This window comes from Theropithecus gelada, chromosome 7b, assembly GCF_003255815.1.
Source record: "Theropithecus gelada isolate Dixy chromosome 7b, Tgel_1.0, whole genome shotgun sequence".
Classification (NCBI taxonomy): domain Eukaryota; kingdom Metazoa; phylum Chordata; class Mammalia; order Primates; family Cercopithecidae; genus Theropithecus; species Theropithecus gelada.
Window position 1 is genome coordinate 94,038,577 of NC_037675.1, and position 27,776 is coordinate 94,066,352.

The window sequence follows — 27,776 nt, forward strand, 5'->3', positions numbered from 1 at the left end:
ACCGTTACAGAATTTTGGGAATATTAAATACCCTCTAGAGGATTCCACTGGTTACTTGGGGTGTGCCCTATGCAAATGAAGAGGATGAAGTAAAGTTACAAAGTCTTTTACTTGGCCTACGCCCTATGGAGAGGACATTTCCTGTTACAGCTGAAGTGTGAATCGGCCTTATGTTCCCTGCCTCCAGACCCTATTTTCCTGCCTCATCTCTTCCCTGAGAGGTGATCTCCATAAATCTTTATGGGAGGCAGAGAGACCAATAGTCTTCTTTTTTCTTTAACTGCTTCATGCTGACTTGGGGCGTAGTCCCTACCTATTGGGGATCAAGGAACTCTCACCCTGCTCTGTATAGTGGAGGCAGGGTAGCTTCTTGATGGCCAGGGGTGGTGTCTTCACCTGCAACTGGCTGGAACCTTTGTTGCTTGTTTATCTGAAGCTTGATGGTCTCTATGCGAGAGGAAATGAATTTGGTTAAAAGATTTAATGGGAACTTCAGGGGGTGGATACCTATGTTGTCAAGAATGTTTGTTATAGAGATTTTCAGGAGAAAAAAAAAAAAAAACCTGGTCTGTTCTAGAATCTATGTGATTCCTTAAAGTCTTAGCAAAAGCGACACCATTTTGGTTTGGTTTGTTGGGGCCTAGTGCATGAGCTTAGTCCAAAACAATGGCCTCCCAGAATTTTGTTTAACAAATTCCTGGCCAGGCTTGGTGGCCCACACCTGTAATCCCAGCACCTTGGGAGGCTGAGGCTGGTGTATCACTTGAGGTCGGGAGTTCGGGACCAGCCTGGCCAACATGGTGAAACCCCACCTCTACTAAAAACACCAAAAATTAGCCGGGCGTAGTGGCGGGTGCCTGTAATCCCAGCTACTCAGAAGGCTGAAACAGGAGAATTGCTTGAACCTGAGAGGCGGAGGTTGCAGTGAACTAAGATTGTACCATTGCACCCCAGCCTGGGCAACAAGAGCAAAACTCCATCTCAAAAATAAATAAATACATAAATAAATAAACAAACAAATAAATAAATTTAAAAATTCCCCCTTCTTGGTCACGTTCTCACTTAGGTTCTCACCTTAGTGAGAACTTAGGGCCTTAGTGCCACTCTCTGTTACCCTCATTTTGGGTTTCTGGTCTTACTTAGCCCATCATTCATAGGTTATGGCGTCCTCAAGGTCGCATATTTCTTTCAGCTCCTGTCATTCCAGCTGGAGAGAGACCATGTGACATTCTAGAGATGGCTGCAAGCAAGCATTCAAAACCTTTGAGAGAATACAGCCCAATAGGAAGACGATTACTATGACTATTGGGAGGATAATAGTAAGAAATTGGAGTATGCTCCTTGCCCAAGGTCCCCACAAGCCAAACCTCCTAAAATCAAAGAGACCAAAGAATGACTTAACTAAGCAGTTTCTTTGTTAATCCGCTAGCACTGAATTCCTATAATCTTCATTTGATGTATTTCTCCGTAGGCCACATGTGCCAGCAGCTGCACAGATACGTCTTTGTTCAGCCAATTCTATCATAACTTTTACAAGAAAATTTAAAGTCTGTTGTGTAACCGTAGCCTTTACAGTAGAATTTGCTGTAGAGCCTATCATGAGGGATATATTGCTAATCATTGCTTCTTTTACTTTAAACCACTATTATTATATTGCTAATCATTGCTTCTTTTACTTCTTTTACTTTAAACCATGGAAAAAGGACCTAATAAATGATGCCCTTCTAGAAGAGTGAAGGCCTCCTGGCAGTGTTATCTTTAACCCATGATGTGGGTTAAGACAAATGAACCAATGTTTTGTTTCTGACTGATTATGAGGCGACCATAATGAGGTACCATCAAAGTTTTTTTAAACCTACATTGGGCCTTTGTCCTTTGTCCTTTATCAAAGTATAAGGTTCTCCATGTATAAGGCTGGCTGCAAACTCCTTCGTGAATAAAAATACACCCCATAAGTGCACAAAACAGACCCCTTTTTCACTTCTATTATTCATAGAGGCATAAGGGAAAATGTTCAAAGATAAGAGTTTCATGATAGCAGAGGCCTTAATCTGTGAACTTGGGAAAAGCTGTTCACATCAAGGATGCCATCCTCTTCTGGGGAGAAACCTCCCTGGGTAGCCTTACCCCAAGGGTTCCAATGGGTATATAGTTCCAAGAGTATGGAGGGACCCTTCACAGTTTTGAGATTATGAACCCAAAGTTCTAGGTCCTGAAGTTTTGTTGCATGTGGATGGCAATGACAGTCTTTCTCTGATGTTCTCAGAAGATCTAAACTATAAAAAGCTTTTTTACCTGGTGAAAATACACTATAGCATAATAATCTACTGTTATAACATCAGCCCTCTTGCATGGGAAAGCTTTTATACAACCAGACACATGCATTGAAAATAACAATTGAATGAAATCCCTTTGTAAAATGTTTAAGTGTCCTACCAGGTGACCAATTGAACCTGAAGCTTTAATTGTTTTCCCAGGAATATGGGATCAAACATTGGTTATAAACTATGTTAGTAATTTGTAAGTCACTACATCAATGTGTTCAATTTGGATCATTTTATCTTTTCCATGTTGAGTCATGGAATGCAGAACTCTTAATAATAAAAGCTTTAAGGACTCAGGAAGGACAAGGTGGCCATCCTGGTTCTCCATGAGGCCATGCTTAATTAACATTAGACTTATATTATCTTGGATACTAGTTATTTTTCCAAATTAGGTACATAGCACGGACAAGAAAAAATGTTTTGTGGTTTACAATAACTTAGCATAATAATCATGATTATAATTGATAGCATATACTTAGACATTAACATTTTAGAAATCCCATACAATTTTGTAACACATATTAGTATTATTCACAAAAATATAACCTAAAGAAGACTGAACATCATTTTTGCAATCCCATGTACTTAAACATGTCAAATAATCCTGTTTACTTCCTTTCTGGATGTTTTCAGGGGCCCTCTCATCTATCCAAAATATCAGGCATTAGGAAAGACAATTTTGAAACTGAAGTTTGATTTTGAAATTCCAGAGCACCATAAATTATTTATTTTGCCAAAATGACTCAGAAATTTAAAAAAAAAAAAAAACCTTTTATAACCTTTTACAAAACAAACACACACACACACACACACACATTCTACTGTTCTTACTGTTCTTATATACCTTGCATGTAAAACTGTTTTTTTTTTTTTTTTGAGACGAAGTCTTACTCTGTCGCCCAGGCCGGAGTGCAGTGGCGAGATCTCGGCTCACTGCAAGCTCCGCCTCCCGGGTTCATGCCATTCTCCTGCCTCAGCCTCCCGAGTAGCTGGGACTACAGTTGCCCGCCACCACGCCAGCTAATTTTTTGTATTTTTAGTACAGATGGGATTTCACCATGTTAGCCAGGATGGTCTCAATCTCCTGACCTCGTGATCTGCCCGTCTCGGCCTCCCAAAGTGCTGGGATTACAAGCATGAGCCACCATGCCTGGCCTCTAGTAGTCTTAATTGCATGTTATAATTTTAAAGTGCGAATTTTAAAGTAAAACTTGGTAAGTTATGTTCTCATAAGGTTTGACTGTTTCCAGCATAGCTAGAAGCATGGCCAACTCCACATGTCCCCAGGCCTTACCTAGCTGGAAAGCAGGCAGGTTAAACAATTTTCAAAAGCCAAAGAAGCAGCTTATGACCTTCAAGCATTTAGCAAACCCAATATTTGAACATAATTTGGGCCACTTGTTTACGTTTTGAAGACCTTTGTATTTTACTGATAGTCTTTAAAACTGTCTTTATTACCCAAAGATTACTCAAGTCACATGAACTAAATAAAAGGCATTACGTTTTTCACTTTTCCAACAAAATATTTGACTTAAGCTTTTATTATTAAACCAATTAATTTAAAACTTTACAGGGGAGATAAACCATGAATTTTCCTTTATATTTAACCAGTTTGCACAGAGAGAGAGAGAAGCCAGAGACTGACTAGTAAGAAACTCTTACCCTTTCGCTGGCTTGCCAGGTTTCTGGGTTCTCTCTCGCTGAGTGGTCCTAGCGACCCTGCTTGACCATATGCAAACAAACACATGGCCATGAGTTAAGAATATTCACAAATAGTTTACAAATTTTGGAGACATTAGGCAGAGAGAGAGAAATATGACTTAAATTCTATTTACGATAGTATACTCAAGACACTTAAATTATCAGGAAGCCTAAAATCCAAAAAGTTAGTTTAAAGATAGAAAGCTGATGTGCTCCATTAATTCCTGTGGGCCCGACAAAGGTAGCTTTGGAATTCCAGATGAATGGAATGAATGATGACTTACTAGAAATACACGGGAAACAAAATAACTATTCACAGAACCAAATAAAAGCCTTGCACTAGGAACTAAAAAAAAAAAAAAAAAAAAAAAATCATAGTTTTATACATATGGATACACAAGCAAAGCCAGAGGAGAATAAACAGCAAGTGAATGAAAACTAGAAGCCAAAAACAAACAAACAGAAAACCAACCCTAAATTTTCCTACTCAATTTACCCTGGAGGCTACAGTGTTACCTAGGACCCCCCAAAAACCCACATAATGAATATTTTAATCCTGACACATAATTCAGTATCCTTAAGTTCACCAATATTTTCATACAGCCTGCGCAATTAAGAAATTCACTTTAGACACATGGCCAATAAGTACTACAGCACTATCCATGCAAAACAGTAAACATAGTGTGAAGCAACACAAGCATGTATGTGAGATTTGGCTTTGCACTAAACCCAGCTTCATGCTTAACTGTATTAAAAAAAGAATTGCCAGGCCGGGCACGGTGGCTCATGCCTGTAATCCTAGCACTTTGGGAGACCGAGGCAGGTAGATCACGAGGTCAGGAGATGGAGACCATGCTGGTTAACATGGTGAAACCCCATCTCTACTAAAAATACAAAAATTAACCAGGTGTGGTGGCACATGCCTATAGTCCCAGCTACTCAGGAGGCTGAGGCAGGAGAATGGCATGAACCTGGGAGGCGGAGCTTGCAGTGAGCCGAGATCATGCCACTGCACTCCAGCCCGGGCAACGGAGCGAGACTCCATCTCAAAAAAAAAAAAGAATTGCCAAACTTCTGATGCATTTTTTACAATACTTCTTGTTTTACTGTCGATGAAAAGAGTCAAACTCTGTAAAATATTTTAAGAGATTTATTCTGAGCCAAATATGAGTAGCCATGGCCCGTGACCCAGCCCTCAGGAGGTCCTGAGAACATGTGCCCAAGGTGCTTGGGGTGCAGCTTGGTTTTACAGATTTTAGGGAGGCATGAGACATCAATCAAATACGATTAAGGAATACATGAATACGTTGGTTTGTTTCAGAAAGGCAGGACAACTTGAAAACTGTGGGGATGGGGAGCAGTGTTCCAGGCTATAGGTAAATGTAAACATTTTCTGGTTGACAATTGATTGAGTCTTTTTCTAAGGACCTGGGATCAATAGAAAGGAAATGTTCATAAAAGATGTGAAAAACCAAGGTTCTTTCAAAGTCTCATAGTGGCTGCCCTTAGAAACAATAGATGACAAATGTTTCCTATTCAGACCCTTTAAAAGGTGCTAGACTCTGCCAGTTTTGGTAGACAACATATAACAGTAAGTGTACATACAAATAAACACATCTAGATGTGTATACACACACATAAATGAAAATCCAGTAGCTTGGAACCTTAGCCAAGAGATAGCAATACAAGCTTACTGGTTTTACTTTGCTCCAATAGATAAGCCAATGAAGGCTGTGAACCAAAATTTCGGGTAAAGCGGTCTCTATGGCAGTTTGCTTTTTAAAGGCCAGACCTCCCCAGACTCCAAAGAGTCCTGGAGCCAAACAGCACCAAAGGAGGGCATCACACATTAACCAGGCTTCCTGCTTAGAACAGCAGCACAAGTGGGATCCATGCAATGCCATCCCACTTTCCCAGTAGACAGTAAACTCCAGATTCTAAACAATTTGGGGGCCAAGCAGCATTGCAACTGCAAGAGAAAATTCTAAGGAGGGCTTTAGTACTAGACCTCAGAACCTCTGCCAAGAGCATCCCCTTTGAGGAGGTTGAGGTCTGCAGGATCCCCCAGAGCATCCTCCTGTGGGCTCCAATCTTAGAGTGTCAGATGTCTCTGACCTTAGGTGGGCACTGGTACCACTCTACATGTGTTCCCTCCAGAGCCTGCTATGAGCTTTCCTTTGGTACCTGGGTGTAATCCCTGACTTTTAGCATCCTTATAATTTGATAAGGCCACACCTTCCCATGCTTCCTGTTCTGTTAGAAACAAATTTTTGGTGCCGCAAAGTGAACCCAGCACTCAGGCAAAAGTTTTCTCAGCAAGGCAATTTACTTCTGTAGAAAGGCACTTCTTGCATGCAAGGCAGAGGCAAGGGGGAGCGTACAAAACAAAGGAGAACAGGAGTTTCTTTTCCCTAACGCAGACCCTGTTCCTGTGTCTTCCCCCTGTGGGCTGGGGTCGGACCGCACAATCTAGGCTAATTCCGATTGGGTACTGTTGACATCATCAAAGGAGGCGAGGTGGGCCTTTGACAGGAAGGACAGGTACATCTTGGGGTGCATCTTGGGGTGTTTGGGCACAACAGAGAGAGGGAGGGCTGATAGATGAATGGGTACGATTACCTTTTAGAATAGAACAAAGAACCAGGAACAGAAACTCTTTGAAGAGGAACTATTAGTTCTTAACAACAATTTCCTCCTCTGAATTTATACATTTCCCTCTTTAAACTTATCTAACATGGCTTGGATTTGTTGATCTTTCAAGGGAAATAATTTATTACTATAGGATTTGGAAGAACTAGAGAAGGTTCGGTTAATAGCTGTCTCTGTAAGTCTTTGGACTAGTCCACGAATGCAGGGTATGATGCAGCATCCAACAACCATAAGCACAGCTATTGCGATTGCGAGAGAGGTAACAATAGAGGCCATGAGTCCTTTCCATTTACCAAACCAAGTTCCTAACCATCCTGTGAAAGGGTCACTTATCCCAGAATTTGTGGCTAATTCATCTGATAGGGAGGTAAGACCTTGTAAAGCTTTTGTAATTGTTCCATCAGGGGCTGTATTGTTGGGAATGTAGGTGCAGCATTGGGTTCCTATCATAACACAAACTCCACCTTTTTCTGCTAACATCATATCTAAGACCATCCTGTTTTCCCAAGCCATTTGGCTAGTAGGCCCTAATTGTTCAGCTATTCCTTTGATAGCGTCCCTAGTGTAATTAATAAATCGCTGCTGGTTATAATAGATGTAATTTATCCAAGCTACATTTTTATTAATAGCTACCATTGGAAGTAATGATTCAAATCCTGCAGCTATTTGGTTTCGGGCTTTGAATCTATCAGGTACCCCCCGTGGGACTCCAATTGCATCTATATAGACACGAGAGTCAAAAGATCCCTGAGGGGCCCCTCTTGGTTTACGGTGTTGTGGTTTCTCTTTTTCTCGTTTTTGAAATGCCAGGGTGAAAGGGATGGCCAATTGAATTAGAGCACAAGTGCCACCCCAGTTACTTGGCAGGGTGGTCAGTAGGGGTCCACCACAATACCACCATACATCAGCTCGGGGATGAATAAGGGGAGACTGATTGGTAAGCTCTTGGAAAGACTTAACCTCACTGCATCCCTTTAGGTCCCCAAGAAACTCCAAATTTTTTCCCCGTCGTGAGAGACAGGAAGTAAAATTGGCATCTGGAGATGGAGGCTGGATCGCCCTCGGGAGCGGACCCTCATTGTGTGGAATTTCAGGGAATAGCACAGACAGAACTCGACAGAATTTGCTATTCCAGGCTGTGGGGTGTTGGAAAAGAGCCACCATGCAGCCCATGCCTGGTTTGTCGGAAGACCATCCAACTGGAAAGGGGACAACTTGGGCCTCTGGCCTGCCTTGCGCACAAGCATAACAGTCGCTTTTGTTTAGAGTGCGAACGGAATATTCAATCCATTCCATCCAGGCATTTGCATCTTTGTATCCTCTTTCAATTGTCAGTGTTTGTTTTAAATTTTTCACCTCTACAATAGCTACTTTGGTTTTGTCATTAGGTGGAGAAGAGAAAGTGGTCTGGTCAGCAGGTATAGAAGAGTATAGAAGTGGAGATGTGGGGGACGGAGATGTAATGAGGTGCAACTCGAAGAATCCTATGGGGTCTTTCCCTGTTACATCTGCTCCCATCCCATAGAAGCGGTTTAGGGTGGGGGAGGAATCTTGGAGAGTTGGGATGGTGATGGAAATTTGCACCGGGTTACATTGGTTATATTGACAATTGGGAGGGGCACTTCCTTTAGTAAAATGGATATAGGGCCTTAGAACCGCTAGCGAGAAATCCGTTGAGGGGACCCAATCTTGGCGTTGAGTGACCCAAATGACTTCGTCCCAAGTTGAACAAAACGGAAACCTAGACAAGCTAGAAGCATCTGCTTTAGAGGGGCAGAGATATTTATCCGCTGCTGTAAGCTGTCTCTGGCTTTGGAGATCCCCACAAGGCATAACTAAACAAGCATCAAAGGTAATCGTCTGGGGTGAGTCTGATCTAGTTACATTAATAATGAGGTGGCTAGCTAGAGAACAAGGAAAGAAGAAGGAGTAACAGAATAGATGAAAGAGAATTAAACTTTCCTTGGCTTTAGTTTGGTAGGATTTTCCCCTGGGACCATGGCCCATGACCCTGGAGAGGGCGACGCTTTCTTGACTCGGCTGTGATGGGTCCATCCTTTCTTGGTGGTTCGCACTGCAGTTTCAGTTGTTAGGAGCACTAGATATGGTCCCTCCCAGGACAGTTCAAGTTGCTCTTCTTCCCAGCTCTTATTGAGGACGTAGTCTCCGGGCCGGTGCTGATCAACTGGAAATTCAAGAGGCCGGGTTTGCGCTAAGAGACCTTTAGTCCTGAGGGAAGATAAAGTAGAAGATAGACCAAGTATGGAATTCCTACGGAATTGATCTTTGGTCTCAAAAGTGGGAATGTCACTAGTGGAACTTAAGTATGGTAACCCACAGAGCATTTCATAAGGGGATAGGCCAATGTCTGTCCGAGGGGCAGTTCGGATCCTGAGTAGAAGGACGGAGAGACACTTAGTCCAGGGTAATGGAGTTTCTAAAATTAACTTAGATGATTTTTTAGAGTCTGATTCATCCTTTCTACTCTTCCTGATGAGGATGGATGCCAGGGGGCATGATACTCCCATTTGATTCCTAAAGCTTGAGTAAGCGCTTTAATGATATTTGCAGTAAAGTGAGTCCCATTGTCTGAGTCCATGTTTTCTACTGGCCTGAACTGAGGTATTATGTTCTCTAGTAATATTTTAACCACATTATTAGCTGTTGCACTGGGGAAGGGAATGGCTTCAACCCAATGAGTGAGGTGGTCTAATATTACTGTTAGGTATTTAAGGCAACCTAGTGGGGGCATTTCAGTATAGTCAACTTGAATGCTTTGAAATGGCCTTAATCCTGAGCTTCTGCCCCCAAAAGGTTGTTTCCTTGGGGCTGGTTTGTTTTCTTACATGTTAGGCAGCTGGCCACAACTTGTTTTGCAAAGGTGTAAATTGCATCCATAGACTCTGAGAACTGCATCACACATAGCTTGAGGTCCCCAGTAAGTCCCTTGGTGTAGTTGGGACAGGATTTCTCTCATAAGTGGTTTGGAAAGCATTTCCCTTGGGTCTGGAAAAACCCACTTCCCTTCTGAGTTTTCCTTAGCCCCTAGTTTCTCTAACTTCTCCTTTTCGGTGAGAAAAAAGATAGGATTGCAACTGGGGGAAAGAGACAGGGAGTCAGGTGGAAGATAGGCGCTTTTTGAGAGATGGCAGATTGTTTTGAATTTGATCCGCAAGGTTATTCCCTTGGCTTTCAAAGGCAGAACTTTTCAGTGCCCTGGGACATGCACAGTAGCTATTTCTTCTGGTCATTGTAAGCTCTTTAAAACTTGAGTGATTAACTATTTGTGGACAAAGTCCTGACCTTTGCTGTTAATTAGGCCCTGCCCAGTCCAAATTTTTCCAAAGGTGTGTACTACCCCAAAGGCATACTTGGAGTCGGTATAGATGATACCTTCCTGCTTTTGTAAATATTTTAGAGCCCGATTAACATGAACAATTCACAAGTCCGAGCAGACCAATTATTTGGCAGTCTTCCAGATTCTATTTCAGCAAGAACTTCTCCATCTATGACAGACTATCCATTCTGTCTTTTTCCTTCAACCACCCGGGACGCACCATCTATAAAAAGATGACGTCCTGTTTTAAAAGATTTCTCTTAAATCAGGTCTAACCTTAGAATGGTAATCAATGAGATCTAGGCAGCCACATTCAGGATCTTTGTGGTTCGGATTCCCAGTTAGGAAAGCAGCAGGGTTAAAGGCACTGTCAGTGGTGACAGTGAGGTCATCTTTTTCTAATAGAATGGCTTCATATTTTAGAATTCTTGAGTCAGTAAGCCATCTACCTGCCTTTTGGTTTAATATTGTTGTAACTTGATGAGGTGTGCTAACAATTAATTTACCCCCAAAGGTTAGCTTTTTACTTTCCTCAGTCAACAAAGCAGTGGCTGCTATAGATTGAATACATCCGGGCCATCCACAGGTTACTGGGTCTAGAATTTTTGATAAAAAGGCCATGGGCTGCAGGTGGCCCCCATGTTCTTGGGTGAGCACCCCTAAAGCTAATCCCTGATTTACACTGACAAAGAGGTTGAAATGGTTGTTCGAGGGAAGGCAAAGTTAAAACAGGGGCAGTTTTGAGTAAGTGTTTTAATGCTTTAAAATCATTGACTTCCTCTGGGGCCCAAATGAGGGTCAGGTTTTTCTTGGGTAAGCTTGGAGTACAGAGACTTGACTTTTAGAGCATAGGAATCAATCCGCAAGTGGCCATATCCAACTAGCCCTAAACATTTTCTAAGCTCTTGTTTTGTACTAGGCAGGGGTGAGGACACAATTCCTTTGACTCTTTCAGGTCTTATTTTTCTCCTGCCCACACTTATCAGGTACCCTAAGTACTTGACTTCTGACTCCACAAATCGGAGCTTCCCCTTTGATACCCGTAATCCCTTCCCTTGCAGGTGATTGAGGAGACTGATGGAGAAATCAGATACTTGTTCCATGACTTTCCCAGACACAAGTATGTCATCTGTATATTGGAGCATGCATATAGACTCTGGACAGATATTTTCCCTAAAACTTGTTCAAGAATTTGGCCAAACAGGTTAGGAGAGCCTGTAAATCCTCGGGGCAGGACCATCCAGCAGTGTTGTTGTTTCTGCCCTGAATGAGGATCTTCCCATTCGAAAGCGAATATGTCTCGGCTGTCTTCAGCTAAGGGACATGCCCAAAAGGCATCCTTTAAATCTATTACTGTACACCAGGTCACATGGAATCTTGCTGAGGATAGTGTATGGATTGGGGGCAACAAGGTGAGTGGTTTGGACTATTTGGTTAATGGCCCGGAGGTCTTGTACTAGTGAATATGATCCATCAGATTTCTTTACAGATACTATAGGGGTATTATATGGAGACGTACAGGGTTCAAATAACTTATCCTAAATAAGAGCTTCAGTCACAGTTTTCAAGCCTATCCTACCTTCTAGAAGAATTGGATGTTGCCTTCTCCTTACTATTTCCCCAGGAGTTTTCAACTTCATATGAATGGGGGGAGATTCATAGTTTCCCTCTGTTCCCTTCTTTTGACCACACATTGGGATGAATGTAACTTTCTGCTGCGACGGTGAGCAGGTTTAATGAAGTGACAAATCCTTCAGGGCAGGCATGCAAGCCTGTGTCTAGTTTTAACACTGGTCTCTTTCTAACAGGTTTGTTCCTGCTTCAGGGATTAGCAGGAATTTAATACTAGCTGATCGATTTTTGTGTTTAACTTCTGTTTCTTCTAAAACTTTGGCTTTAAATCCTTCCCCTTTTGTCCCTGAGACAAGAAGTTCCTCTAATATAAAATTAGAGGGCTGATAGCAAACAGAGGAGCTAGCAGCCCCTGAATCTATTAGAAAAGTAATAAGCTCATGTTTGTGTCCTACCCCTAAATTTATCAAGGGCTCTTATTGTGACTCGAGATAGAAAAGACAGAGCCCCTAACTTCCCTATTCCTCCTCAAATGCCATGAGCAGAACAATTTCTTTTTCCTTCCCCTACTCGGGGCATTCTCTTTTGAAGTGGCCTTCTTTTCCACATAAAGCACCTATCCTGTCCTCCCTCTCCCTCTGTCCTAGGATTCTTTGACCTTCCTCCCCGATACTCTTTAGAGGGCCTGGTAGCTGAGGGTCTGGGTCCCGTAGTTGGAGGCTTGGGTCTGTTGGAAGGTGGATAGCATAAGTTTCGCTTTTTGTTTTTGCTTTTCTTCATCTCTCCTCACATATACTTTTTGGGCTTCTCCTAGGGATTCCTCTGTGGACTGGTTTTTCGTTTTCTAGTTTCTGCAACTTCTTCGCTATGTCTGGCCAGCTATTTGTGACAAAATGTAGCTTTAATATTCCTTACCCAAGAGGGTCTTCTGGATCTAAATCTGCATATTTCCTTATCTGTTCCCTTAGCCTTTCTAGAACTTTCATGGGCCCTTCATCTTTTTCCTGTTGTATGTCAAATGTTCGGGAAAGATTCTGAGCCTGGGGCACTGACTCCTGAATTCCTTTAATTATCATTTCCCTAAGATCTTTCATGTTTTCCCAGTGGACTGCATTATTTTCCCACTGAGGATCTTGGGCTGGGAATTTCTGGTCTGCTGCAGGAACGTTTTGGCCAGGAGAATATTCACATTCCCAAATTGTCATAGCAGCCCTGCAAATCATCCCCCTTTCTTCCCCTGAGAAGAGGACACCCAGGATGGACATTAATTTGGCCCAGGTATATAACTGGGGGCCTAGGAATTGATCTGCTACCCCGTATGGGTCATCTAGCAGTGGCTTAAGTTCTTTCTTTAAACCTTGAACCTCTGAACTAGTCAAAGGAGCATTTACAAAGCCAACAGCTCCTCCTCCCTGGGGCGCCTCTCTCAAAGGGAAGTGAGTCGGAGCTGATTCCTTAGAGGTAGAGGGGAAAGGAGAATTTTGAATATCCTTCTTACATGGTAGTCCCTTTAGGGAAGGATACTTAGGGTCACAAGGAACAGACTCGTCGGGTGGCGGTAATTCCCAAGAGTCAGAGTATAAGGGGGAGGAATAATAGGAGTAGCAGAAGGATCTGGGACCGAGTCCAGGGTGGCAGCAGCTGCCTGTGAAGGGGGCAGGTCAAGTGGGGGGGAATTAAATGGGGAAAGGCGGTTTAGAGGGTTCCAGGCATTGGGATCCCTCTGCCTAGGGGTTGGTTTTACTATGCCTACTTTGGGGAGTGTGAAATCTGATCCTTCCCCTGCATTCTTTAGGGGAAAGAGGAGAACAGGTTGTTTTCTCCAGCAGAGAGCATAGTCTCTTTCTTCCTGTGAGACCAGACTTTTGTCATTCACATACTGAATTAAAAGTTAACAGACCCAATCCTCATCTGATCCATATTTTGGCAAGAAGACAGTTTGAGGATGGGTTCCTTGGCCCAAATGAAACAACAATATTTTATCATCTGTTGCTTTTTCTTGTGCCTAGTTCTCTCATTCTCCTTCTAATATTTTAGCATGAGACCTAAAGAACTATCAGAGGGGATCTGACTATCCCCGTCCTTACCTTTTCCTGTTGTACTAGGAGTGTTTCCCATCTTGGAGGTCTTGGATGCCCCCTTGAGTGTGTGTGTGGCCCAATCTCTTACTAGAGATCTCTTGCCTTCCCTTTTCTCTAGAGGCTCAACCCCCATTAATGGAGGTTTCTTGCACTCCTTTCCATTTGCCTCATCCTATCTGGCCACTTCCCTCATGGGAAATTAGGTCCCTCTTAGCATTGGCATGCTGGCATAAGCCCCACAGCAGGATCTGTCCTAAGCCATATGAAGATAAGGTGACCACAGAACCACAGATAGGACCCACTCACCCCAGACAGCAGTAATGCCTATCACCATTCACACAAGCAGCACCGCAAGCAGTAGTGCCTGTGATCATTCACGTGCTTTCAACCTCCGAGATATTCCAACCACCAAGGAAATACTTCACCGCCCCCACGGCTTTTCTTACTTTGGTCTTGTGTGCAAACTTACCTGGTCGCCACAGTATTTGTAGGCAAGCCTTTCCTTCCCGCGTTGCCGAGAGTCCGGGTTTATTCGTCACAGCAGGTGGGGTCCCGATCTCTAGCCCCTGAGGCCACCTCAGTGAGGCAGTGGGATGCGTCTCCCCCTGGGAGATGACCAGAGACCCCTTCCCCAGAGGAGAATGGGAATCCTGGGCAAGGCGCCAGATTGTTAGAAACAAATTGTCAGTGCTGCGAAGTGAACCCAGCATTCAGGCAGAAGTTTTCTCAGCAAGGCAATTTACTTCTATAGAAGGTCACTTCCTGCATGCAAAGCAGAGGCAAGGGAGAGTGTGCAAAACAAAGGAGACCAGGAGTTTTTATCCCTGAAGCAGACCCTGTTCCTGTGTCCTCCCACTGTGGGCTGGGGTCGGACCACACAATCTAGGCTAATTCTGATTGGCTACTGTTGACATCATCAAAGGAGGCGAGGGTAGGCGTTTGACAGGGAGGACAGGTACAGTATATCTTGGGTGTGTTTGGGCACCTCAGAGATAGGGAGGGTTGATAGATGAATGGGTAAGATTACCTTTTAGAATAGAACAAAGAACCAAGAACCAAAACCCTTTGAAGAGGAACTATTTGTTCTTAACAACAGCAGCACAAGTGGGATCCATGCAGCGCCATCCCACTTTCCCAGTAGACAGTAAACTCCAGATTCTAAACAATTTGGGGGCCAAGCAGCATTGCAACTGCAAGAGAAAATTCTAAGGAGGGCTTAGTATTAGACCTCAGAACCTCTGCCAAGAGCATCCCCTTTGGGGAGGTTGAGGTCTGCAGGATCCCCCAGAGCATCCTCCCGTGGGCTCCAATCTTAGAGTGTCAGACGTCTCTGACCTTAGGTGGGCACTGGTACCACTCTACATGTGTTCCCTCCAGAGCCTGCTATGAGCTTTCCTTTGGTACCTGGGTGTAATCCCTGACTTTTAGCATCCTTGTGATTTGATAAGGCCACGCTTTCCCATGCTTCCTGTTCTGTGAATTTTAATGACAGGAACTGGAGGCTGGGTGGGTTTCTTTTGCCCTTAGCCAGTTGAATAGGAGAAGGGAAGAATTTAGCATAAGAAAAGAAAGTTTAAGTCCTGAAACATGCGAGTTTGCTCTGAGCTGTGCCACACGTAGGGATCAGGGACCACACTCAGAAAAGTTTTTTAAAAAAAGAATCCTTTCCCATTCTGGACAGGCAATTATTCCCATTCATTCCTAGGCCTTCAGGCAATACTGGGGAGTGACCCCAGCCAATTACCCTCGATTTCCAAGGAGCTACTGGGAAACAGCCACTGAAAGACTGAAAAAGAAAGAGAGGGGAAGAAAAATGAAAAGACCCTGGTCCCTTAAGTGAACCGGGCGGTGACATTTAGGCTTCTCCACATGGAAACCCCTTTGTTTCACTGGCCACGGCCAGAAACCTGCAGTTGCTTTTGTGTTTAGGCGCTGCCTGCCAAGGATCCTGAGTTGGAAAGAAAAAGACAGAGAGTGAGAGAGACAGACGGGGAGGGGGGGGGGGGGGGGAGAGAGAGAGAGAGAGTGATTGATTCTCCTCTATGGAGCAGAAAGGAAAAGGAGAAAGGAGAAAAAGAAATCCCAAACTTTGGTCTTACCTCTTCCTCCCCACCTGCTCGCTAAAATATGTCACCAGTGGAGGGTGTCCAGGTTCTTGGCGCCTTGAACAAAGAATTGGACAAAACGCATGAACAAAACAAGGAAGGAATGAAGGAGTTCCCCGAAAATGAAAGTACACTCCACAGTGTGGGAGCGGGCCCAAGCATAGGGCCTCAAGGGCACTGTTATGGAATTTGGGGGAGTTTAAATACCCTCTAGAGGATTCCATTGGTTACTTGGGGTACACCCTATGTAAATGAAGAGGATGAAGTAAAGTTACAAAATCATTTACTTGGCCTGAGCCCTATGGAGAGGATATTTCCTGTCGTAGCTGAAGTGAGAACTGGCCTTATCTTCCCTGCCTCGAGACCCTATTTTCCTGCCCCAGTAATAGTTGATGCTAACAGCTGCTGCCTCTTAAGGGCACACCAGGTACCTGGCACTGTGCTAAGGGCTTTTATAGCCATTCTCTTTTTAAATTTTGCAAACAATTTCAGATGGTAAATGCTCTCGTTATCCCCATTCTACAGATGAGAAAACTGAGACTGAGAGAAGTCACTTGCCCAGCTGGTAAACGGCAAGGCAGGGTTTCAAACCAGACACATCTCCAAAGTCCACACTGTCTGCTCCAGAGGCCTCACTGTGTGCATCCTGCAATAATTCTGATGCCTGTAGGCCCACAAGGCAAAACATCTGAGGCCTCCTGGCCCTTGGTACCAGCCTGACATGTTAGGGTCTCAGAGAGGCGGGTTCCAAGCTCCTAGCCATAGTGGAAGAAGCTTTACAGTGTTTGGCACATGTTAGGTGCTGTGAATAAACGAATGATGACATAATTGCAAAGCCCAGAACTTGAGCTTATTATTTAATTTCTCTGAGCCTCAACTTGCTCTTCTGTTAAATAGGAATGATAATATCGTTATGTTGGTGTTGAAGGAGAGAATAAGAAGCACATGTAAAGAGACAGCACCGACCCAGCGCAGTGGATCACACCTGTAATCCCAGCACTTTGGGAGGCTGAGGCGGGTGGATCACTTGAGGTCAGTTCTCAAGACCAGCCTGGGCAACTTGGTAAAACCCCATCTCTACTAAAAATGGAAAAATTAGCCGGATGTGATGGCACTTGCCTGTAATCCCAGCTACTCAGGAGGCTGAGGTAGGAGAATGGCTTGAACCCAGGAGGCAGAGGTTGCAGTGAATTGAGACTGTGCCACTGCACTCCAGCCTGAGTGACAAAGCATGACCCTGTCTAAAAAAGAAACAGCACCCAGCCCCCAAAAGAAACAGCACCCTGTCCCACACCCAGTCAGTGCCCTTGTTCTACTTCCATGAATTGGGCCATAGCGGTTTGCTGGAGCAGTGACTTCATCTATGTCCAGGGAGCTCTGGAGCCACGGTCACCAAGCTCACTTCTGTCACCTCTCAGCCTTTCCTCCATGTTCCAGAAAAGCAGGTGCCCCTGGGCCTACCCTCAAACTCCCAGGGTACCCTTAAGGAGGCCACAGGGCACAGAGCCTGCCATCACCGTATTTTGGGGGACATCAGCTCCAAGGCCTGAGTTTGTGAGTAGCTCAGAAGTGAGATGCTGTGGGAGGGAGAGCCCCAGGCTGGGAGTTCGAGACCCATCACTCAGAAGCTTGTGACCTGGGCAAGTCACCTGACCTCTCGTGGCCCCAGTTGTCTCCCCCATCAAGAGGATGTTAGCCAAGATGGAACATCAAAGTTCTAGACCTCTGTGGTTGCGCAATTCTAAAATCCTGCCCTACAGACTCCTCCAGAGCCTAACTCCTGGAGGTCGCAGGTGATGTCGCAGAGGCATATCATATGCCTTGTGTCACCTCCAGGACATGGCACAGAGGGGTGTTGCAGTGGATACTTGTCAGTCCTGGCATTTAATTAGACATGTGTCCCCAGCATCATGCTGAACCACAGGCCTGGTCCTGAGCAAGCCTACCCAGGCCCCTTCCCCTTCCCAGAGCCTCTTGGGGCCCAGGGGCTGGGCTGGGAGTCTGCTCCTGGAGCTCATTCCCCATGGCAGCATGGCAGCCCCCAGAGGGCCAAGCTGCACAGTGAAGATTCCCCAGAGCAGGACACCCCCGTCCCTCTCAATCCAGGAAGCACATTCTGTGCTCTGTCTGCGGCCTCTGCCCCCAGACATAAAAAAGGAGACAGGTTCTGCTTCAAGGTGCTCACGCCAAAGTAATGCAAAGCCTAAGCGGACTGGCGTAAGGGCTCTAGAGGGTTTCCAGACCTGGCTGGGTCCCACAGTCACCGAAGAGCGGGTTAAAAATACAGACTCCTCCCAGGAGATCCTGATTCAGTGGGTCTGGGGTGGGACACAGGAATCTGCATTTTTTGGGGGGGTGGGGGGTTGAAGTCTCACTCTGTCACCAGGCTGGAGTGCAGTGGCATGATCTGGGCTCACTGCTTCCTCCACCTCACGAGTTCAAGCGATTCTCCTGCCTCAGCCTCCCGGGTAGCTGAGATTACAGGCACACACCACTACCCCCAGCTAATTTTTTTTGTATTTTTAGTAGACAAAGGGTTTCACCATGTTGGTCAGGCTGGTCTTGAACTCCTGACCTCAAATGTTCTGCCCATCTCAGCCTCCCAAAGTAGGAATCTGCATGCATGTATTTATTTATTTATTTATTTATTTATTTTGAGACAGAGTCCCGCTCTGTTGCCCAGGCTGGAGTAAAGTGGCCAGATCTCAGCTCACTGCAAGCTCCACCTCCCAGGTTTACACCATTCTCTTGCCTCAGCCTCCCGAGTAGCTGGGACTACAAGTGCCTGCCACCTCGCCCGGCTAGTTTTTTTTTTTTTTTTGTATTTTTTAGTAGAGTCGGGGTTTCACCGTGTTAGCTAGGATGGTCTCGATCTCCTGACCTCATGATCCGCCCGTCTCGGCCTCCCAAAGTGCTGGGATTACAGGCTTGAGCCATGGCGCCCGGCCGGAATCTGCTTTTATAATGAGCCTATCTCAGACCAGGGTTTGAGAACTGCTTTCAGGTGAATGATACCAATTGCTTAGCTGGAAGTCTCCTAGGGGCAGACTTTGGGACGGGATTCATATGAAAGGGGTGTTTCAGGACTGCCCTGGAGGAGAAAGCAGGAGGGAGTAGGGGAGCAGGACTGGGAGTGGGAAAAGCCCAGTGAGGGTGTGACTGCAGGGTGACCCCAACCTCAACCTGGCCCTGTGGGCGACTCTGGAGCATAAAGGAAACCTGGGGCCACTTCTAGGCATGTGTGAGGCTCCAGCACCAGGACAATCCCTGATGGTCCTAAGGGCCAGCACTTAAGGCAAACCCCACTGAGGCTAGGGGATGGGTGTGTAGAGCTGGTAAAGCCATCAGGGTGGGTGGGGTGTCAGCAGTGATTTCGTGACTGGCTGCTGCTGATGGGGCATCTGTCCTGAGTGAGCCTTTGTGCTGTGACTGCCCACAGAGCTCCCTCTAACCGCTACAGCAATAACACCTTTAGGGATTACCACTTCAGTGACTCCAGCCCCCAGGGCTGTGCTGAGGATCAGACTCCATGATCCTTGGAAGGGGTTTAGCAGAGCACCTGGTGTGAAATAAGGGCTCAAAAAACAATCAAGCATGTTCTTATTGCTGTTGCAGATAAAGAAACTGAGGCTGGGGATGTGACCTGCCTTGGTGTCACAGCCAAGTGCTGAGCCGATTTGAACCCAAGTGTGTGTGACCCGCAAGCCCCAGCTGCTTCTGCCCAGGAGATTGACTGCCAGGCCTGTGGCTGGGAGGATGCCTGTGCTGCTGCCTTCCAGCCACTCCCTCCACATATGGGAGACATGAGGCCCTCTTTATGGAAGAGTGATGTTGGGAGCCAGGCAAGGAAGGGCAGGAAGGGAACTTAAGGCAGAGGAGACAGCATTGGGCAAACGCCTGGCAGTGGGAAAGCTATGGGCAGCCTCAGGAGTGGCTTCATGGGCAGAACCGCATCATGGGTGGGAGGTAAGATGCTTGGAAAGCCTTGAACGCTGTGCCTGGGGATTGCAGGCACTTCCTTCCGCAGGTGCTGTGAGCCTGTTGCTGATATCAGACTGCTCTTCAGCGAGCAACCTGGGCATAGCAGGTGGTGGGATTGAAGGAAGGGGAGAGCAGAGACCAGCAAGGGGCTGCTGCAGCCATGCTAGCCCTGTGTGGAGGTGACTGCCCCAGGCAATGCCTAGGGGAATCAGAGGGGTGAGGGCAGCCACTGAGGGTGGGAGCAGGGGGAGAGCTGGGGTTTCCATCCTTGATGACAGGAGGATGAACATGCTTGATGGTTTCCTGAGTATTTACTTGGTGCCAGGTGCTCTGCTCAGCACCTTGCAAGGATCATGGGGCCTGATCACCAGCACAGCCCTGGGCACTGCAGTCATTAGCCTCAAGAAGTGGGCGCCATTACCCAAAATGAGGAAGGAAGAGAGGAGCCTCTCAGGTCTGCCCCACCCTAGGATGTGCCCAGTGTTGTGACTAAGCTGCCACCCTCCTGTCCCAGAGGAGGAGATGGCAAGAGGAGGGGATGGCTGGCTGGGCATCCTTGCCCTAGGAGAAATCTCGTCACTGTGCCTGGGAAGCTCTGATCTATAGCCGGCCAGTCAGAAGCCCGCTGGTGGCCTGAGACGCAACTGCATCTGAGGTGGGGCAGTCTTGGGGGACGGAAGCCTTAAGTCTACAGAATCTAACTCTACATCCAGGTAATTAGTGTCAGAATTGAGCTGAATTGTTGTGTCCCCAGTTGGTGTCTGGAGAATTGGAGAATTGATTGCTAAGTGTGGAAAACACTTCAGAGGGGGTTATAAAATCAGTTTAGTGGGTCATGACTGGCTTTTTTCTTTTTACTGAAAAAGTAAACTGGACTAGAAACTATCAGAATCTCATGTAACTGGAATAAATGTCGTTTTGCTAAACTTTTGTTTTAGTGGTGTGTGGGTGTGTGGGTGTGTGTATGTGTGTGGGTGCACATATGCTGTGTCATGATGTCAAAGGTATTTCTCTCTGGTTACAAAGGTTTGGAAAGCACCAGCTAAAACAGAGACCTCCAGAGAGAGGCGCTGGCTCCCTGGGAGTACACAAGCTGACCTTCCAGAGTGTGGGGGAAATGTCAGAATTTATTCTAAAAATCTCTTTTTATTTTTGTGAGACGAATTTTCACTATTGTTGCCCAGGCTGGAGTGCAATGGTATGATCTCGGCTCACTGCAACCTCCACCTCCTGGGTTCAAGCTATTCTCCTGCCTCAGCCTCCCGCATAAGTGGGATTACACGCGCCTGCCACCACGCCCTCCTAATTTTTTTATGTATTTTTAGTAGAGATTGAGGTTTCACCATGTTGGCCAGGCTGGTCTCAAACTCCTGACCTTCAGGCTATCCACCCGCCTCGGCCTCCCAAAGTGCTGAGATTACAGGGTCATGAGCCACTGCACCCAGCCAGCTAAAAATCCCATTTTAAAAATTCCTATTATTGTGAATGCTTTTTAGTGGATTTCCTAGTTTATGAGGAAACACACACACATCAGGAAGGTTGCTTAATTTTTATATTTTTTTAGTAGCCCTGACCTTGGGGACCTGTGATTCCCACCGAAGGCTGCATGCACCAGGATCCCCTCAGGAGTTGTTTAAAAATGTGGATTATTGGCTGGGCATGGTGGCTTACACCTGTAATCCCAGCACTTTGAGAGGCCACATCACTGAAGGTCAGGAGTTCAAGACCAGCCTGGACAACATAGTGAAACCCCAGTCTCTACTAAAAATGCAAACATTAGCTGGGGGTGGTTGCAGGCACCTGTAATACCAGCTGCTTGGGAGGTTGAAGCAGGAGAACTGCTTGAACCCAGCACCTGTAATCCCAGCTGCTTGGGAGGTTGAAACAGGAGAATTGCTTGAACCCAGCACGCAGAGGTTGCGGTGAGCCGAGATCGCACCACTGCACTCCAGCCTGGTTGCCAGAAAGAGAGAGAAAAAAAAAATGGATTCTCAGCCTACCCCCAGACCCGATGCTAGGCACCCTTGGTTGGGAACCTTGGGAACCTAGCAATCTGCATTTCTAGCAGCTCCCTAGACGATTCTGATCCAGGCAGTCTGCAGAGTATAAATGGGTGTGGCGGCCCCAGTGGAGTCCCTCACAAGTGTCTAGTTCCCTTTTGGTCTTTTGTTGTCAGTGAGTGTTCAGGCGGTGGCCCCACCACCCCAGCACCCTGTCTGGAGGTTTTTCTTGGCATTTTCCAAGAACTAAGGACTCGGCATTTGGAGATAAATAAGCCGTGCATGGCAGCAATAGTTTCAAATGCCTGCCTTCCCCATCTTCACACCCTGCTAATGTTTACTGAGGCATGAAACTGGCTTGCCCTCCAGACCCCAAACTGGGCAATTTTTCCAGGCTCCACCTTTGTCACAGAGCAGGAGGGCACCATGAGGACACACTGAAGCTGAGGTTGGAGGACTGGAGTATTTAGTTACTGTCTTTTATTATAGAATTGGAAGGAACCAGCACAGGCTGTTCCAGAAGCTTGGACCATTTACTTCTCAGCCCATCATAGGCATTGATGGAGTGTAAATGGGAGCAAGCTTGGGAAAAGGGGATCAGTTTGGTAAATTCTGTCATTTCTCCAAATATATCTACCTATGGCCCAGCAGACTCACTCACATCTAGGAAGTTATTCAGCAGAAATACTAGCTTGAGGCCAGGTGTGGTGGCTCACACCTGTAATCCCAGCACTTCGGGAGGCTGAGGCAGGCAGATCACTTGAGGTTAGGAGTTTGAGACCAGCCTGGCCAACATAGAAAAAGCCCGTCTCTACTAAAAAAATACAAAAATTAGCCGGGCATTGGTGGCGCACACCTGTAGTCCCAGCTACTCAGGAGACTAGGCAGGAGAATTGCTTGAACCCAGGAGGCGGAGGTTGCAATGAGCCGAGATCACACCACTGCACTCCAGCCTGGGCAACAGAGTGAGAGTCCGTCTCAAAAAAGAAAAAAGGAATACTAGCTTGAGGGCAGAAAGATGATGTGCTCAATTTGTTCTGTGCAGCACAATTGGATCCAGTGGCAATTAGGAAATAATTTTTTGCTGAAAACAAGTAGTCTAGGGGTTACAAGCCTGAACCCTCCATTCAGATGCAGGCTTTGTCACTTACAAGCTGTAGGAGAGGGGCAAGCCACTTAGTCTGTCTGTGCCCCAGTCTTCGGAGCTGTGAGACAAGCATAAGGAAAGTGCCTGCTTCGTGGAGTTGGGAGGAGGATTTAAAGAGGTAATATATGTAAAGTGCTTAAAACTGCTCCTGGACACTCAGTAAACTCTGTAATGGTTAGCATTAATGAAAGAAAGAGAGAGAGAGAGAAAGACAGGAAGAGAGAGGGGGAGGGAGGGAGAGAGAGAAAGAAAGCAAGCTTAGATGACCATCAAAAGAAGAAAAATAGTGGCTGGGCACAGCGTCTCACACCTGTAATCCTAGCACTTTGGGAGGCCACCGTGTGGATCACCTGAAGTCAGGAGTTCGAGACCAGCTTGGCCAACGTGTTGAAAACCCATCTACACTAAAAATACAAAATTAGCTGGACGCAGTGGCACATGCCTACAATCCCAGCTACTCAGGAGGCTGAGGCAGGAGAATTGCTTGAACCTGGGAGGTAGAGGTTACAGTGAGCCAAGATCGTGCCATTGAACTCCAGCCTGGGCGACAGAGCGAGACTCCATCTCAAAAAAAAAAAAAATTAAATAAATGACGGTTATCCCACGGGATACTCTTCAGCAGAGAAAAAGAAAGACACCAGTATACATGTATGGACTTGCTCACTATATAGATCACTTTACTGTTCAGTAAAGAAAGCAAGCTGCAGAGCAATAGATGGAACATAGTGCCATTTTCATTTTTAAAATACGTGATGTGGGCCAGGTGTGGTGGCTCACGCCTGTAATCCGAGCACTTTGGGAGGCAGAGGCAGGAGGATCGCTTGAGGCAAGGAGTTCAAGACAGGTCTGGACAATATAGTGTGACCCTATCTCTACAAAACAATTAAAAATATATAAGAACTAGTAAAATAAATGGTGTGTGTACATGTGTGCTTGGGCACGCATATGTGTGCATTAAAGAAGGGCCAGCAAGGTTACTCTCCAGAGTGTAGACCAGCAGTCCCCAACCTTTTTGGCACCAGGGACCACTTCCGTAGAAGACAGTTTTTCCATGGGCCAGGGATGGGGTGGGGATGGTTTCGGGAAGATTCAAGCACATTACATTCATTGTGCACTTTATTTCTTTCACTATTACATTGAAATATATAATGAAATAATTGTGCAACTCACCATGATGTAGTACCAGTGGGAGCCTGAGCTCGTTCTCCTGCAACTAGATGGTCCCATTTGGAGGTGATGGGAGACAAAGACAGATCATCAGGCACTAGAGTCTCAGAAGGAGCACAAAACCTATACCCCTCACTCACATAGTTCACAGAAGGAGCACAAAACCTAGACCCCTCACTCACATAGTTCACAGTAGAGTTTGCGCTCCTATGAGAATCAAATGCTGCCGCTGATCTGGCAGGAGGTGGAGCTCAGGCAGTAATGCGAGGATGGGGAGCGGCTGTCAAGACAGATGCAGCTTTGCTCACTGGCCCGCTGCTCACCTCCTGCTGTGCAACTCAGTTCCTAACAGGCCATGGCCTGATACCAGTCTGTGGCCTGGGGGTTGGGGACCCCTGGGGTAGACAGCAGGATCCTCTGGAGAATGGAGGACCTGCACATTTTAAGCACTTTTGTATTGTATGACTTTGACTACAGTAAATCTGTTTTTCTTTTCTAATTAAAAAAAAAAAAAATCCAACATTTTAACAAATGTTACAATAGCACTTACATCACAGGATTGCTTCAAGGGTTAAGTAGGATAACAGGGAAAGCTCTTGGTGAGTGATTGATAAAGCTTAACAAGTGATAGTTCCTTTTCCTTAAAAAAAAAATGTAGTAGGTGATTTGTGACACTGATTGAAAGTTTTGCCCTGTAGATAATCAAATTTTATATTGGTATAGATTTTTAAATGTTTCAATGTTTCTGTCAGAAACTTACTACTGGCTGGGGGGTCTTGGGCGAGTCCCTTAACCTCCCTGAGCCACTGTGTCCCCTGTAAAACAGAGGTACTGATGCCTGCCCTCAGGGTGCCTGTGATTTAGTAAGAATATCACTTAAAGCCTCCAAAACACCTAGCCCCACACCTGACACATAGTAGATGCCCAGCAAACACCCACATCCTGTGTGTGCTTTCCTCTGGACGGAAGAGGCTGCCTCTGGGTGCAGTGGCGAATTGGATGGGATGTGGAGAAGCAGAGACGCATGAGACCCTTGAACCCCAGGTCATGGAGGAAGAAGAGTCCATGGTGTGGCCTTGAAGGATGTATAGAATCATAGATGTAGGTGGTGGGGATGAGGGACTGTTCCCTCTATGTGTAAACTCAGAGACGGGAAATGAGTGGGGAACACCCACTGGAGGAACTTGAGCGTGATCATTTGGGAGCCAGCAGGAGGCCCCTGAGTGTGGGGAAGGGACTGTGGAGAGCAGATGTTGGGGAGCAAGCCAGAAAGGCAGAGCAAGACCAGACCGGGGGAGACCTTGGATGCTGGGATTCGAGTCTGGGGTGTGACTGCAGCTGCAACTGCAGCAGACTGAGTAGAATGATGAGGTGGCAGGAGGCTGTCCTGGCAGTCACGGGGTGGGCACAGATGAGCAGAGCAGCCTCTGCTGGCCATTGTGATACTCACGGCAACGGAGGAACCATTGGAAACCCCACTGATAGGCCACCAGGTAACCGAAGTAAACTGAGGCAACTTGGGATGAATGTTGCTACCCTTCAGAATTCGAGCTGAGGTTAGTGGTGGCGGGGCAGGGCCTGAGATGGGAGTGCAGCACTGAGGGCCCATCCAGTCTGGCCATCAGAAGACCTCGGGTTGCAGCAGAATCACACAACAATGACAGAAGATGCCAACGTCAGCTGGCTGGTCCCCAGCCCATTTGACAGTGGAGAAGCCCAAGGCCACCCTCAAGACCTGAGAAAAGGTCCAGAACCTGTGCCACAGCCTGCCCTGTCCTCCTCTTCTGTAAACACAAGTGTCCCAGCGCCATGGAAGCGCTTCCCAAGAGGCCATGGGGGCACCTGGGAGGCCACAGAAGCTGACATCGCTGAGCAGAGGTGCCCCAGCAGGGCCAGCCCCATCCCAGGCCATCTCTGTTCTGCTATGCCTCCGGCTCAGCTCCTGAGTTTGGCTGGGTCCATTCAGCAAATGGCATTGGAGCCTCATGGAGAGTGCTAAGCACTGCGGGGCTTCGGAAACCCGGAAGGCAGCCCCCACCCGTTCCAGGAGCTCCCAGGGCTCCCAGCCTCATGTCGCCAGGAAGATGAGTTGCAGACAGCAAAGCCATGAAGACCCCGGGGAGGGGGTACCTCTGGCCGAGGCCGTGGCGGGAGGCTCAGCAAATGATGGACGATGGGATTTCAGTGGGCATCAGGATTTGGGGAGAAAGTGGACGAAGCATGAGCAAGGGAGAGTAGAACAGGTTGTGAAGAAAATAGTGGTGGCTGCCAGGTCTTGATAACCACGCTGGGCACCCTCTCATCCATTCCTGTCTTCACAGAGGAGGAAATGGCCTCAGAGAACAGGGCAGGTGGGATAATGAGGAAGGAGCGGGAGACATGGCTGGAAAGGGGGTCCCCAGGCCTTAAACACTAGGAAGAAACATAGAATTGGGACCACCCATCCTGGGGCCCTGGCAGTGCCACACTCCCCTTCCTGACCCTGTGAAACAGCCCTGGGCCAAAAGTCAGGAGCCCTGGGCTCAACACACAGTGTCTTCAACTACCATGTGGCCTGGCCATCCCTTTTCCTTTCCTGGCCCCTGTTTCCCATCAGTCCAAACTCCTTCTACAAGATCTCTGGAGGGAATCCTGAACAGTTCCCTATTGTGACCAAAGCCATGAGATGAACCTGCCTGACTGTGCGTTTGCAGGGAGATGCCTGACTGTGCGTTTGTCGGGGGCTGCCCGACTGTGCGTTTGCAGGGAGATGCCTGACTGTGCGTTCGTCGGGGGCTGCCTGACTGTGCGTTTGCTGGAAGATGCCTGACTGTGTTCGTCAGGGGCTGCCTGACTGTGCATTTGCTGGGAGATGCCTGACTGTGTGTTCGTCGTGTTCTTCCGGGACTGCCTGACTGCATGTTTGCAGGGAGATGCCTGACCGTGCGTTCATCGGGGGGGCTTCCTGACTCTGCGTTTGTTGGGAGATGCCTGACCGTGTGTTCGTCAGGGGCTGCCTGACTGTGCATTTGCTGGGAGATGCCTGACTGTGTGCTCGCTGCACATCTCAGTGTGCACCAGCAAAGTCAGAGGGCAGGAGGAGTGGGCCACTCACTTTACCCTAAAGAATGCCTTTAGAGGAGCTGGCCTGGGCTCAGCAGGCCAGGAAAACTAAGAAGAAGCAGTGACTCCGCCCCCCAACTCCTGAGGAGGGTCTCCACCTCTCTGGGTCCCTGGTGCTGGCTCAGGACCTAGAGTTGACTGGATGCTCCTTCCACCTCAGAGTCTGACCCTCAGCTCCAGGGAAGCTTCCAGGATGTATGGAGACCCCAGCAGCCAGCAGAGATTGCCAGGGCTCTTCCTTTGTGGAGGCTGGGAATGGACACAGTGGCCCCAGACATGACTTCCGCCCCTCGTGTCTTCACAGAGACTTACTGCCCTTCACACTGCGGCTGCCCCAGGCCATCCTCGAGGCCAGCAGCTTCACGGACCTTGAGACCATCGCCAACCTGGGTCTGGGTGAGTCCTCTCCAAGGGGCCAGGGGAGCTGGTGGGGCATTAGGAACTGGGGCCCTAGGACTGCCCCAGGGGCCGCCTGTGCAGAAGGACAGCCTGAGTCCCAGCTCCCATGGGACCACCCACACCCCTGCCTCAGGCTGCTGAGCCTCGTGACAGGGAGATCTACAGAGGCGTTTCTAAAGAGTCGCTCGCCTCTATCAGCTGCCCAGGACGC

At 47.0% G+C, this 27,776-nt stretch overlaps 1 protein-coding gene across 2 annotated transcripts in view; it reads left to right on the plus strand.

The window, feature by feature from the left end:
• The window catches only part of RIN3 (Ras and Rab interactor 3), a 184,185-nt gene that overhangs the window by 107,314 nt on the left and 49,095 nt on the right, over window positions 1-27,776 (plus strand). For both annotated transcript variants that reach the window (XM_025392754.1, XM_025392755.1), the window contains one exon: window positions 27,471-27,562. In XM_025392754.1, the coding sequence (XP_025248539.1) occupies window positions 27,471-27,562 (92 nt within the window). The remainder of the gene's footprint in view (window positions 1-27,470; window positions 27,563-27,776) is intronic.